We start from the raw sequence: 16,394 nt of genomic DNA, 5'->3' as shown, positions 1-16,394 counted from the left end.
CGCGCTAGGATAACGAGCCGAAGTCAAAAAGTTTAAAAGTCACGAAAATTTATTCGACCACGGGTCAGATCGGTAGCCAGCGTTTTTTCGTCGATTCCGCAAATTTTCAATTTCCCATTCGTACAGATTAGAGCGTAGAGATACGACAGGAACGAACGCCAGCCCGTTCGAGCCGGCAATTACGTTAATCGCCGTTTGATTTACGATAACCGAGCTAGAATACGTGTAACCCGCCACGCGTGCCACGGCACCTGGCGCTTTTTCCAAATATTTTCGACCGTATTAACGTCTTTCAACCGGGTTCAATTCCGGAAAGAAACGCTTTTCCTCTCGGTTCCTCTTTGCATACATCATGAAAAATAAGGAAACTCTCGTTACTTTCGATTGTAGAGCTTCATGTGTGATATTACACATATGGGTCTGAACACCTCAGGAAAATATCTTCAATCTCTTACAAAAAAAATCATCACACATAATTTCAGACACAGTTCATGTTTCTGAAATGTGTATTACACTAGGTTCCAACAAATCTTCAACAGTGTTATCTCTAAAAATAATCTCAAACTTGTACAAGAATTTAATCTCGCAAAGTTGCAAAACACAAGTTTTATCTCAAAATAACGCAAAGACTTCTGCACAATATGTAGCATCACAAAGTTAGGTCTGAAGATGTTACAAGATTAAAAATGTGTCCTCAACACGATACGAAGATAAAACGACAAAATTGCATGTACAGAAACGTCACCCATTTGCAACATGCAACACAGTCCGATCAGATTTTTTCTCGGTAAACAAAATCAGCGAGCCATTTGAAGAACAAAAATATCTCGCACGGTCGGTGGAGATTTCATATGCATCGAGGACTGGAAAATTCCGCGGGTACTTTTCATCGAGATGATCGCATCTCGAGCAGCCATTTTTCAAACGTCACGAAGGTAGACGTGTCTAGACGTACCGATTTCAGGACCGATCTCACTTATCGAGTTATCGAGCGATCCGGAATTCAATCGATACTGCGGAACATAAAGTTTTCTTCACAAGTTTTCTTTCAGCACAATTTTGCAATTTTGCATTAATTAATTATTTAAGAAACTCCGAATTGCATTTGCAAAGACATTAAACATTCAGAATGATCATATCAAAAGAAAGAAAATTTTCTTCATTCAACCAGCTCGAAAATCGAGCTCGCAACCAGCCTCTCAAAATTAAGAGTCGAACGAAAGTGGGAGAATATTTGTCGGGGAAATAAAAAGTGAGCAAGCACGCAAGATGGAGGTAATATTCCGGTAATTCAGAGGCAGTCAATGATCTTGCGTCACAAAGTCGCGAGAAACGTTGGTCCACGTCGCCAAGAGGACCGGTATAATGGACCACCAGCGTGGCAGTGTTCGCCAGTCCCTCTGTTACGTTATACTTTACACATGCTTCTCCGTCGTCTGCCACCCCTCGGAACGCTTCTTTTTCTCTCTGGGTTCTCGTCGAAGAGTCTCCGCGTGGCACACCTCCTACGGACCCGCGGACAGCTTTTTATTTCTAACTCGCGGACCCCAGACGTCCGAGGGAGCGGAACGAACAGTGGCGTGGGCGTGAAGATTTTTACCGATATACCGACACCGTTTAGCAAACCGATATCTGTTCGAGATAATTGAGGAAATTGACATTTTTGCGCTGGGAAATTGGGGTACGAGGAATTGGGGCGCGTGGAGTTATGACGGGGAGAATTAGGGGGCGTGGAGATATGGCGCGTGGAAGTACAGTGTGGAGGAATTGTAGTGCGCAGAATTGCGGTGGGGGGAAGTACGGCGCATGGAAGTGTAACGCGTGGAATTATGGCGCGTGGAATTATGGTACGGGGAATTATGATGCGTAGAATTACAACGCGTGCAATCACAGTGCGTAAGATATTCGACGCGTAGATTTACAAAGAGTGGAATTGGATTGCATGGAATTACAGAGTGTGAAATTGAAACGCGTAGAATTACAATGTGTGGAATTACTACGCGTTGGAATTACGATGCGTGGAATTACGACGAGTGGAATTGCAACGCGTGGAATTACAACGAGTGAAATTGCAACGCGTGGAATTACGACGCGTGGGTTTTCAAAGCGTGGAATTACGACACGTGGGTTTTTAAAGCGTGGAATTACGACGGGTGGAATTACAGTGCGTGGAATTACGGCGCGTGGAATTATCGTACCGTTGTTCCTTTTATAACCAACCGATTTTGAAAAGTGTATCTCTTGCTACATATTCGCGCACGTTTCGCAAAAGAAAGAAAGTGTGCATTGGTAAACTTAAGTTGAAGTTCGGTAAAGATATCGGACGCTGCATATTGGCGAACACAACGTACACACAGAAAGCGTATCTTCGCATGAAGTTGCCGACTAACGAATGACGCAAACGAAATAATTAAATATTAATCACCGCTAAAAAAGAAACTTTACAACAACAACAACAACATATTTGTACGTTTCTTCTAGGTATAATTTACACAATAACCGTATGGAAATGCGTTAAATACGATTTTTTTGAAAATCATTTTCGAAGAGGCTGCTCTCGTAACGAACATTATAAATGAATATTAATAAATGTTAATACAAACGGCTGTAACGATCTTTGCATAACATATTTGTGTTTACCTTCTGTCTATAATTACACACAATACAGGTATATGGAAATATCTCGAATTCACGATCTCAAACAAAGCTGTCGTTCGAAACGATCATCGTATATCGTGACACGATATTATTTCCCATCGATCTATCATTAATCTAATTATACAAAATTATTTACTTCTAATTGTCGTTCCGCTTGCCATTGAAAAAAATTCACGATGAAATAGTATACACTTGGATATCTACGATGTGCAGATGATAGTGTTCAGATGAGATAATTTTTTAGATCGCAAAGATATTTGATCGATCTCGTGACTAGGTTGACCTGCAATCATCGCTCTGTCACGCAACTCGTTATGCAGAGAATGCTGTCATCAAGTTTGTTACATGATACATTGCGATAGGTTGCGATAAGTATGGCGTGCGGAATTAAGGAGCGGGGAATTACGACGCAAAACACATTCGGGATTTGAAATTTCTAGCGTGTAGAATTACAGTGCGTGCAGTTGCAACGCATGAAATTACAGCGCGTAGAATTACAGTGGGTAAGATATTCCACGCGTGGAATTACGGCGCGTAACGTATTCAGCACGTGGAATTACAGCGCGTGAAATTACGGCGCGTGGAGTTACGACGCGTAGAATGCTCAGCGCATGGTATTGCGGCGCGTGGAATTATGGCACATTGAATATTCGATGCGTGGAATTATGGCGCGTAAGATATTCCACGCGTGGAATCACGGCGCGTAAGATATTCAGCGCGTGGAATTACGGCGCGTGAAATTACGACGCGTGGAGTTGCAACGCGTGGAACTATGGCGCATTAAATATTCGACGCGTGGAATTACGGCGCGTAAGGTATTCCACGCGTGGAATTACTGCGCGTAAGGCATTCAGCGCGTGGAATTACAGCGCGTGAAATTACGGCGCGTGGAGTTACGACGCGTAGAATATTCAGCGCGTAGTGTTGCGACGCGTGGAATTATAGCGTATTAAATACTCGATGCGTGGAATTACGGCGCGTAAGATATTCCATGCGAGGAATCACGACGCGTAAGATATTCAGCGCGTGGAATTACAGCGCGTGAAATTACGGCGCGTGGAGTTACGACGCGTAGAATATTCAGCGCGTGGTGTTGCAACGCGTGGAATTATGGTGCATTAAATATTCGATGCGTGGAATTACGGTGCGTAAGATATTCGGTGCGTGAAATTACAGCGCGTGGAATTGCAACGCGGGGATTTATAGCACGTGGAGTCACGTCGCGTGGAATTATAACGAAACTACACATCATATCACCACATATTGAAGTACGAAATAATCCCACTATACTACCACCATAATATTACCAAAAAATATAACAAAAATAGTAATAAATATCACCTACAGTCTGCAACGCTCGTACGTCAAAAATCCCAGTAAAAAATGGAAAAATAAAATAAAAATCCGTGCAAACTAACGACTGTCCGCAATTTCAGCAAGATTGCTGAACAAAAGATTGCAACGAAATTCGGGCAATTTGTAGGATGAAAGCTGGATCCTGGAAGCAGGCGTGAACGCGCGTTAATCGCGTGACGAAGGTTCGAGGCGACACGCGCGTGCACCGATCTTGAAGCTGAAGAAAAAGAGACGGAAAGGTTTCGTTTCTCCCTGATCCTTGCGGCATACAGCTTCGGCTATCCTTGGCTTCCAGGGTACCGTTACGGGGCCGTTCTTATACCGGCTCCGACAGCAACAGCAACAGCAGCACCGGCCGTTTTGTCGCTTTTGTTTGGCTCGCTTCGACGCAAGGTTGCAGAAACCGCTCGTGTACGCTCGGGGACGCGTACCTGCCCGCCATCTCGTCGTGCCCGGTTTATTCATGGAAATAGAGCAGATGCGAAACAAAACGAGAGGGTATAGCTTTACTTCGCCGGTGAAAAAGAGGCTTCTTAAGTTTCCTCGCTTCGTCTTTCTCCGTTTAGAACCGCGGATGTGTCGCTCCCTTCTTTGACAATGTTTTTCCTCGCGACTGCGACACGCGCATTAATCGATTCGTCTTGCTTACTTCGACATCGTTCGAGAATATCGGTTTGTTACACGCAAGAAACTGATTTATTAAAGACAGTTTTCCAACTGTTTTATTTGGGGAGATACAAGTTTAACGATAGAGGAAGATTATTTTAATTAGTAACATTAATTAACTTTAATTTCTGAATATGATCAATGTATGTGGACTCTGGCAATGGTTTCACATTTGTGCCACATGTTTCTGTTTTAGTACTATATTACATATGTTCCAGTATTATTATGTACTCTTAGGTGAATGCAGCATCTGCTTTGTATCGGATTATTGGCAAGAAATTTCCCCCATAATTATCAACTATCGGTATTCACTATTTAACAAACTACATTTTTTACACAATATACCAGCACAAAAATAACATGCAATTTAATGAAGTTTTGCACAAACAACCTACCCATACCAGAATAAGCGAAGAATATTAAACCAATAATTTGTACCCAAAGAAAACCTGAAAGATTAACAAAAAAGCTTTATCCGGTGAAGCCACGTTCTCACGCTAGCTTTTAAAAACTTTCTCCAAGTGTTCTTGCATAAACTCCGCACGGAAAATAGAAGACCATAAGTTGAATCTCATCGAGTCGTTCAAAGTTCCGCGGGCAAGAAGTACACCTATAAGCGATCGAAGCGATACGACTGAATCGAGGCAGGAAGTTTTGCGTGCAACTTTGACGGAGGACCGTGAATGAAAAGTCAATTAATAAATATTCAATCGCAACAGCGTGTAACTAATTGATAGAGCGCGGTGGCGGGGTAGTGTATGAATAAAAGATCTACGCCGGAAGTCATTGGTTCCCGTTCGAAGCACGTTTAATGCGTCTCGATCGAAAATCACTGCGTTCGTTTCTACGTCATTGCGTTCCCTTTCTTGAATAATTTCGAGGACGTTGGTGAACAGCTTAGGTAATTCAATTTCGTTTCATTGAAAATGGGCAGAAGTTCAAGAAAATTTTTTAGTAGGATTAATATGGAATATTATTAATCATAATATGATCGATTATGTTTGTAATTTTTTGGGGGCTTTGATGAGGACTGATTTGTGACAGTATTATAGAATTAGGATATTGAAGGATTTGGATTTTTATAATGTTTTGTTGTGTAAAGAGTTATGGAACAGAAGGTGAAAATATGATGCGTGGAATTATGGAGCGTGAAATCATAACGCATGAAATTATGGAGTGTGAAACTATAACGCATGGAAGTACGGCGCCTGGAATTACAGCGCATGGAATTACGGTGTGTGGTATTGCAACGCGTGGAATTATGGCGCATTAAATATTTGGCGCGTGAAATTACGGCGAGTGGAATTACGACGCGTGCAATTGTAACACGTCGAATTACGGCGCATGAAGTATTCGACGCGTGGCATTGCAACGCGAGGAATTACAACGCGTAAGATATTCGACGCGTGGAATTACTATAAGTAAGATATTCGACGCGTGGAATTACAGCGCGTGAGATATTCTACGCGTGGAATTGCAACACGTGGAATTACGATGCGTATGATATTCGACGCGTGGAATTACGGCGCATGAGATATTCGACGCGTGGAATTATGGCGCGTGGAATTATAGCGCGTGAGGTATTCTACGCGTGAAATTATAGCGCGTGGAATTGCAACGCGTGAAATTATAGCGCGTGGAGTTGCAGCGCGTAGAATTACGGCGCATGAGATATTCGACGCGTGGAATTATGGCGCGTGGAATTACCAAAAGAAAGATATTCGACGCATGGAATTACAGGGCGTGAGGTATTCTACGCGTGGAATTATGGCGCGTGGAATTGCAACCCGTGGAATTACTACGCACGAGATATTCGACGCGTGGATTTGCAACGCGTGGAATTATAGTGCATGGGAATATAACGCGTAGAATTACGGCGCGTGGGACTATAACGCGTTGAACTACGGCGCTTGGAATTACAACGCGTGGAATCACAGTACGTGAAAGTACGGCGCTTAAAATAACAGTGCGTGGAATTACGACGCTTGGACTTACAGTGCGTGGAATAACGGTGCGTGGAACTATAACGCGTGGAAATACGACGCCTGAAATTACAACCCGTAGAAATCCAATGCGTGAAATTACAATGCGTCGTATTACAACCCGTAGAATATCAATATATCAACTATCCAATACTCGCATAACAACCACAACCGCTACCAATAAAAAACGGCAATATAACAAGAGTCAACTACAATTTCTCTCATCCCACAAAATTTACTTGTCAATCCTTCATAAATATCCCAAAAATTTCCCAAAGAAATAAAAAAACTTCGGAAATAAAAAAATCCTCAAGTTTCAATAACAGAATTAAAGAACGCATTCGATCCGAGTCGAAAGATCGAAGTGTTCCGTGGGCGAACAAAAGGTCCAGCTTCAGAGCGCGAACGAAACGATGTCGAAAAAAAAGATGGCCGTGAAGTCGCGGAAGAGTGCAAAGCAAACGGACGAGCAAACACGCGAGGCTCCGCTCGTTGGAAGCAAACCAGGGATCTGCCCTCGGTCGCACACGCGCTTTAATAATATTCCCATTAGCATAAGCGAGAAATGAGCCAATGAGATGCTAATTGCCGCTCTCGCGTTTCGAGAATAATTATTACCAGGAGGGAACTTGTTGGCTTTCGGACGTTGGCCACAGCTCGTCAACGTTCACGAGACGCGATTCGCCGACGAACTTTTTACGCACCTTGTCTCGTGTATAATGGTGGAACCTCGTTTGCCCGAAAAATTATCTACTTTCGAATTTTCGACTTTATTTAAGACATTGCACTCCATTTTGTCGATCGTGCAGCGCGGTGGTGAATTGAGCAATAAAGTTCGAGTTATCTTATTTTAAACGCGGACGAAATTTAATAACCGCGTTAAATATTGAACTTGTTTTGCAGAGTGGTTCTGATATTATGTAATAACGTGTAATGAATACAACATAAGGAGATATAAAACGTATACGTTAAACGCGTTGAACAATTTCGAATTCAAGCGCTGCTATTAGACAAGAAAATCCACTTCTTTTTTCATGAAAAATCTATTCTTGAATCGTATACACTACCGCGTATATTTATGCGCAGAAATGTGCATTAATAATTTTTATGAACGACTTACATGAATATTCTTTCACACTCGCGATGTTACATTCGCGTTGTCCGCAGATTATCACGATATTGAATTAAGCAGTAACAACACGAAAGATGCATATTATTCAATGAAAATCGCTCATCAAATTATTGTAATCGTGCGGTGTTAATTAAAGGTTAAACAAAAATTGATCGCAAACAGTGTGTGTGAGAGGACGTTATAAACAGCGAATTAAGGTCGACCAGTTTGTACGTATGCATATTTATCGTGTAAAAAGAGATATATGTTAATGGAGGAATTAAGCCTCTCGTATTCCATGCAAATACAAACATCTACTTCCTTCCGTGTTTTGCTCATTATCATTCAACATTCAACCTATCACTGTTCGCACGAAACACATTATCGATGCAATCTGTTCCAAATAATCAATGAGTACATTTCTCTACTTTACTGCTTCTCTCTATATTACACTTTTCTAACGTTATTATTAAATAATGTAACAAAGTACAATAGTAATTTTATTCAGTTATGTTTGCATTGCAATATTTAATTTAATATTGAAATAACCTCGAAATTGTTCAAAGGAAGGATCCTTAGAGTTTTACACATTACAAGAATACAGGAAGCATCAAGTTTGTTATACGATACATTGCTATATGTTGCGATAAGTATGGCGTGTGGAATTAAGGAGTGTGGAATTACGACGCTTGGAATTACAGAGCGTGGAATTACGACCCATAAGATATTCGGCGCGTGGACTTCCAACGCGTGGAATAACGGCGCGTGGAATTCCAACGCGTCAAATAACGGTGCGTGGAATTAAAAGGCGTGAAATTATGGCGCGTGGAGTTACAACGCGTAAGATATTCAGCGCGTAGTATTACGGTGCGTGAAACCACAGCGCGTGGAATTACGGCACGCAAGATATTCGACGCATGGAATTACAGCCCATCAGATATTCGACGCGTGGAATTGCAACGCGTGGAATTATGGCGCGTGAGATATTCGACGCGTGGAATTATGGCGCGTGAGATATTCGACGCGTGGAATTATGGCGCGTGAGATATTCGACGCGTGGAATTATGGCGCGTGAGATATTCGACGCGTGGAATTATGGCGCGTGGAATTACAGCGCGTGAGATATTCGACGCATGGAATTTTGGCGCGTGGAATTGCGACGTGTGGAATTACAGCGCGTGAGATATTCGACGCGTGGAATTACAGCGCGTGAGGCATTCGACGCGTGGAATTATGGCGCGTGGAATTGCGACGCGTGGAATTACGGCACGTAAGATATTCAATGCGTGGAATTACAGCGCGTGGAGTTGCGCTTGATATTACAGCGCGAGGCGTTGCAACGCTGGAAATTACAACGCGTGGAGTTACGTCGCGTGGAATTACGATGAAACTACGCATTACATCACTACATATTAAAGTACATTACCGTATTACACTACCACCACAAAATAACCAAAAATATTGCCCAAATAAAAAAAAATAATTATCACAAATACCACTATAGTACAATTTTGTCTATTACAGAAATTTTCTTGTACCACTTAACTCCACAATTTAGATTTTAAACCACATTTACATCCAACTCGTATGAAACTATTCGAAAGGACCCTCAGAGTTATTCACAAATACAAGAAGCAATCGAAAGTTCCTGTAGTCTAAAGAAATATCCTGAAATAGAGAATGCAGTCGATTGCACCGCAAATTGTAAGATTGTCGAGCACGCAACAGTTCCCTTTGTAACCGGAAACCCATCGAGACGAGCCTCCATTTTCAGTCCGCCACCATAGTTGTGCAGCTGCGTCGAATTTTCCGCGGGTTCGATCCCTTTCGTGTTCACCGTTTCGTGTCAGCGACGCTCTCGAGAGCTTTTTCCAATCAACAGAACCTTTCCCGGCCACCGGGAATTCGCAATCGAGTAATTTTTCTATTTCACGATACGAAACTATCGGCAAAAAGCAGCTGGCTCGCGTCGATCGACGGCCATCATCTCGCGAGCAAGAAAAAAGGGCAAACGGAAGAAAAGAACGTACAAGAGGGACGCAGAGTGTGCGAACCATGGCAAAAACCGTAGACGTTACATGCTCGTTCTTCACAGATAGAAGCACATTGCTCGTAGATTGCGATTTGTTATGGATGTAATGAAGCTAAGATGAAGTCTCAACCGGCAAACGAACCTGGAACCTGCTACACCCATCTCGAGATTACGATTTTCAATTCGTGAGCCTTCGAACACTGTCTCATTCTTCCGCGTGGCTTTTGTCAGTTTTTTAGACGATTTGATCCGCCGTTTCTTACTCGCGATGCGGAAAATGTTTTCGAAAGAATCGAAAATGGAATCTCGTTTCTTAAGATGAAAATAGATATTTAGGGCTGGAAACTTTAGAAACTGTTTTTAGATGCTTTTGAAAAGGGATGAAGAAGTTTCTGCACTGTAAACTGTTTAAAGAAAGTTCGTATAATATGGAACGTTTGCGCGCGAAATTTAAAATGAGTTTCACTGTACTTATAATTTCGCCATTTTTTATTCAGGTTTTATAGCAATATTAAACTAGTTTATACAATTTTTATACTTTACTGTACCTCTTTAATAAATCGAGCATTGAGTTTCTTGAAACGTTTTGAATCACTATTTACAGCAACAGGTGTAGTAATGGCGTCCGTAGAGTCCGACAGTCTGAACGTAATAATTAGTGATTTGAATGCTTGAAAGAGGGTATCGAACACAATCTATAATTCCAAAGTATAATACCAACCACTAAAACGATTGTATCTGCATTTGATTATGACATAAACCAAGAATAACAATTATTTGAATGCACTCCAAAAATCGGCAACGTCAGGTGAAAGGTTATGTACAAATATTTCAAAAAAATTCAAGGTTTCTAATATTACTAATATTACCCTAATATTATCCTAAAGAAGCGTATGGAATCACGGCGTGCGAGATATTCCACGCCTCGAATTACAGTCCATGAGATATTCGACGCGTGGAATTGTAACGCGTGGAATTACGGCGCATGAGATATTCGACGCATGGAATTGTAACGCATGGAATTACGGAGCATGAGATATTCGACGCGTGGAATTATAACGCGTGAGATATTTGACGCGTAGAAATACTGTACGTGGAATTACGGAACATGAGATATTCGGTGCGTGGAATTACAGCGCATGAGATATCCAACGCGTGGAATTATGGCGCGTGGAATTGTAACGCATGGAATTACGACGCGTAAGATATTCAACGCGTGGAAATACAGCACGTGAGATATTCGACGCGTAGAATTACCATGAGTGGAATTGCAGTGCGTGGAATTATAGCGCATAAGATATTCTACGCGTAGAAATACGACGCGTGGAATTACGTTGCGTGGAAATATGGCGCGTGGGACTGTAACGCGTGGAATTACGATGCGTGGGACTATAACGCGTGGAATTACGGCACGTGGGACTATAACGCGTGGAATTACGGCGCTTGGAATTACAACGCGTGGAATGACAGTACGTAAAAGTAAAACGCTTGAAATAACAATGCCCGGAATTTCTAACACTACTAATATTACCTGATATTTCCCTAAACAATCACGTCCTAAGAAGTCCCTAATATCCCCCTAAATCTCGTAAATATTTTAAAAGCGACTTCAATCGAGAAAGAAGGTAAATTCCAGCAAAAAAACGTTGGGGAAGACAGCAGAATTCCGACGAATGTCGTTTCAAAAACACCAACGACCCGTGGTCAATATTCAAACGACCCGGTACAGCATCGTGCTTACATTTATTTAATGTCGCGAATGCATAATTTTGATGCAGGCATCCGATGACGAATCTCCGCAACGCGACACAGCGCACCTCCGTAATATGTATACAGTATTTATCGTGTCCCGCGTCGCACTCTTTTTTTTCCACCCGACCCGTATCGTTGTTTTTACGTTTGTTCTAGTTGTTGCTGTTCCGTTTCGTTTTTTCGTCTGTTTCAGCAGATCGACAGAGGCCGACCGACAGTTGTGACAACAACGTGCACGAGATGCGAGCACGGTACACCTTGCGTACAACGCGAATGTTTGCCGCGCGGACCGATGCCGTCCTGACAGCTCAGATAACGGGCGTGACATTTTGAAAAATTGAGGCCAACGATGCGAACAACGTCAACGAAATGCATCCCCGTCGTCCGTTTTTTCCTTCTCTCCCTTTTTCAGCCGCTGTTACGGGGAGCGCGTAAAAAAACAGCCGAACAACGTACACCGGTTCACCATTAACACGCTCGATATATCCGATTTTGAGTTACGAGCCGAATACCGCCGGAATTTGTGACTACATAATGTCCGAAAAATCGGGACAAGTTTTGCATTTTAGGAGTCTCATCAAAACGGTTAGGTTAGATTAGGAACAAAATGAAATTTTTTTAACGTGGACTCATAATTCAGAATATAGTACACTTATTAAAATTTGAATAAAATTATATACAAGAAAAATGAAGGTTTAAAATTTTAGATGTGACTTTCATTTTCTGACGAGACTATTCTCTTGATGAATCGTCGTTGCATATTATTAAAATATTACATTCCTATAATAAACAGTAAATTGCAGCAGTGAAATTCTCAATTTACTAACAAAATTACACTCAGTACAAATTAATAGAAATTGTAGATGAATTTTATGTTACATACGAAATATGTTACATAACCTCAAATTTTTGTGAAATCCCATTTTTTTTCGACAGGTGGAATTATGGCGCGTGGAATTACTGCGCGTAAGATATTCGACGCATGGAATTACGGCGCATGAGATATTCGACGCGTGGAATTGCAATGCGTGGAATTATGGTGCGTAAGATATTCGACGCGTGGAATTATGGCGCGTGGAATTGTAATGCGTGGAATTACGGAACGTAAGATATTCGACGCGTGGAATTACAATGCATAAGATATTCGATGCGTAGAAATACAATGCGTGCAATTACGATGCCTGGAAATACGACACGTGGAATTGCAACGCATAGAATTACGGGGTATGAGATATTCGACGCGTGGAATTACCATGAGTGGAATTGCAACGCGTGGAATTACAGCGGATGAGATATTCTACGCGTAGAAATACGGTGCGTGGAATTACGATGCGTGGAAATACGACGGAATGGAATTACGATGCGTGGAAATACGACGCGTGGAGTTACCGTGAGTGGAATTGCAACGCGTGGAATTACGGCGCATGAGATATTCTACGCGTAGAAATACGGTGCGTGGAATTACGATGCGTGGAAATACGACGGAATGGAATTACGATGCGTGGAAATACGACACGTGGAATTACCGTGAGTGGAATTGTAACGCGTGGAATTACGGCGCATGAGATATTCTATACATAGAAATACGGTGCGTGGAATTACGATGCGTGGAAATACGACGGAATGGAATTACGATGCGTGGAAATACGACGCGTGGAATTACCGTGAGTGGAATTGCAACGCGTGAAATTACGGCACATAAAATATTCTACGCGTAGAAATACGGCGCGTAGAATTATGATGTGTGGAAATACCACGCGTGGAATTACGGCGCGTTTTCGACCATTTTGAAAATAAACTTCGAGACACGTTGCTCTAATTGTCAGAGTACATGCAAAACGTGGGCAAACAAGTCAAAATCAATGGGCAGAGCAAGGACAACGGTCTCGCAGAAGGAATCCATAATGGCAGGTCGACGTTGAGTCGAGCATCGGATCTGCCGGGCCGCGTGCACGTCCTCGTCCGGCAACGAATACACCCGAGTTATTTAAAAAGCCCACTATCCGTTATCTCGATCGGAGAACGCGAAGGGTCGTTTGAAATATTTCTTCCTCCGGTGTTTCGAAGGTCTGCCATTCGACTGGCTGGCCTGCTCTGACCACGAAGAAACAAAGGCTGGTGTCCTCGTGTCTCTTACCTATCTTTTTCTTTTAATTATCACTTTACTATCTTTGCATACCGTTCATACGATTTATCCGTGAAAGTTCTTTCGTTTAATTCGGAATTAAGAATATAGTTCAATGAACTCAACCTTTAAATAATGTAGCATTAAACTCTTTCAAAATATACCATGTAGTGACACATGCATGAAGTGTAACATAATTGCAATATTTTTTTAATGTGAAATATTTACACATTTATAAAAATATACACTTTTCTGAATTGTACCATCCAACTCTATTCTTATATAATAAAATATGTATTGAAATCAGGTATCTTATTTTCAAAAGATGTTGAGGGTTCGAGTATGATTCAATAGAAGCTATTCATCGAAATGAAGTAACAAGCAATCCGTACAATGTACGGTTATATAAATAGTCCATTATAAGGGTGAAGCCTTCAATTCTTGGGTTAACGAACTGTGAAAAGTCTCGTGTACGCGCGGGAAATTACCGAGATCGGAATTAGATGTATAATTTGATAGGGATTGGTATGTTGTTTGGTCAGATTGTTAGGAATGAGGAGGGTTGAAATCGTTGTTTCGCGGAATAGTGTTTCAACGCTTCGTTCGGTCTGATTTTCTAACTAGTACCCGTAATTTCCATCGACAATTAAACGCTTCCCGTCACTCTCGGATTCACTTTTCCATCGTCATTCCTCGAAACGAACATGCCGGGTGGGCAGTACGTGATCTCGCCAGATAAAATTGAACGATTAGGCGCAAACGAGGCGAGCGTACAACGAGGAAAAACGCGGAATAATGATCGTTAAGGAAACGAGAGAACGACGAAAGAGTTCGTCGTCAAACACCATATACACGGTGGCCCGTTATTATTGCTCTTCTTCTTTACATCTTTAAACTTCCTATTTATCACAATATTTCAAGTTTCACATTTAGACAGTCTTGTGTTGAGAAATCTTTGAATTTAAGTATTTAAGGATATTCACATGATGAACTCTTTGAATTCAGAAATTTAATACAATGTTAATTTTATGAACTTTATAAATGTTCATGCTATAAGTCTTCAAATTTAGAAACTTACAAATTTTCATATTATTAAATCTTCATACTCAAAGATCTAGGGATAAGTTTACAGATATCCAAATTAGTAAATCCTATTTAATCAGACTTGCTGATTTCACAGATTCATTCAAAATAAAAGATAAATGAAAAAAGACATCTTCTATGTGAAGAAATGAGATTCTGATAAATGTGTAAGTATGGTTATCGTAGAAGTAGGAAATAAAAAAGTACTCACCAGCGAGTCCACCTCCGGGTCCGCGATGTAGTAAGGTTTCTCTTGTCTGATCTGTAACACACGAGCACACACATTAGAGGTTTAATAATTAAACTCGCGTGGTAATTGCGGTATTAAAACTACAAGAACGATGGTATCGTGCACGCCTGCATACGTGTACATCTATCTCGATCTATTCCTGTTCCTCTCTATTGTTCAATCACTATCTGTACCTTTATTTCTCGCTGAAAATCTCTGGAGAGGCACGCTGTTCCAGTCCAGTCTTTCTCTAAGCGATTTCCTTCGCGTGCTTCCTCTTAATTGGACCCCCACTGTTCAATTCGTACGTATAGAAACGGAAACGCGTCGGTGAACGGCGATGGAATTCTATCCACGGCCGCAGGATTGAAGTCACCGGGAGAGAAAGAGAGAGAGAGGCGAAAACCGAAGAGATTCTCAAGCATTTTCATGGCGCCGCGTAGTGGCGATCAGAATGGAAACAAAACGCAGGAGAACTCGATGCCTCGCTCTTAATTGGACCCACGAGTTCTTACTGAAAGGATGCGGACCGAAAGGAGGGGAAAAAACGAGACGGACGACAAATCTCGATGGAAGTACTGGTTAATCTCGTGGAATCCAACGGAGGACCCACGGTTGATTATGCTCTCTTCCTCGCTCTGCTTTAACCGAGAAGCTATCTGATTAGGACTCGTCCCGGACAACGAATATCGTTAAAATTCTTCCCTCTAGGTCTTCGATATTGCTCAGATCGAATCGATAGCGATTAGACCTTTGCGATCGATGATTACGTTCAACGCCGCCATTTTCCTGCTCTATCATTTCTAGCTTCGTTCACTATTTTTCTTAATACTCAGTTCATCACATTTTATATTCAGTTCATCACACGTTCTCTGTTTCAGAAGCAAGTGTTATATTATTACAATGTAGGTACTTCATAGGTTAACTCCAATATTGTGAAATATCAGGGTCAACATAAGGTCACTGCCTCCTGCGTCTTCAGAGCGTTTTGGCGGGAAACCAGAACTGGCTACCAAACTGTGACATCATCGACTATGATGATACAATTAACAAGTATAGTTTTCATGTACATTCTCTAATAATTTTCCACTAAGAATCAACTACAAATTCCACCAGATATTCCTGCTATTTTACCTCTGATCAGTAGACATCTGAAGTCTCCTTCAGAATGAAAATTCGAAAATCTCAACCACATCAATGTCTACTAATTACAGTATCGCAAATACAGCGCGTGGAATTACAGCACGTAAGATATTCGATGCATGGAATTACAACGCGTGGAATTACGCCGCGAGGAGTTACGACGCGTAGGACATTCAGCGCATGGCGTTGCGACGAGTGGAATTATGGCGCATTAAATATTCGATGCGTGGAATTACAGCGCGTGGAATTACGGCACG

The 16,394-nt window shown here is 41.7% G+C and overlaps 1 protein-coding gene across 3 annotated transcripts in view; it reads right to left on the bottom strand.

Annotated features, from left to right (window-relative positions):
- The window catches only part of hth (Meis homeobox homothorax), a 565,080-nt gene that overhangs the window by 500,899 nt on the left and 47,787 nt on the right, over positions 1-16,394 (bottom strand). For all 3 annotated transcript variants that reach the window (XM_012281928.2, XM_076536623.1, XM_012281931.2), the window contains exon 4: positions 14,977-15,027. In XM_012281928.2, the coding sequence (XP_012137318.1) occupies positions 14,977-15,027 (51 nt within the window). The remainder of the gene's footprint in view (positions 1-14,976; positions 15,028-16,394) is intronic.

This window comes from Megachile rotundata, chromosome 10, assembly GCF_050947335.1.
Source record: "Megachile rotundata isolate GNS110a chromosome 10, iyMegRotu1, whole genome shotgun sequence".
Classification (NCBI taxonomy): domain Eukaryota; kingdom Metazoa; phylum Arthropoda; class Insecta; order Hymenoptera; family Megachilidae; genus Megachile; species Megachile rotundata.
The sequence above is the reverse complement of the archived record's forward strand: the minus strand, read 5'-3'. Positions and strand labels throughout refer to the sequence as shown.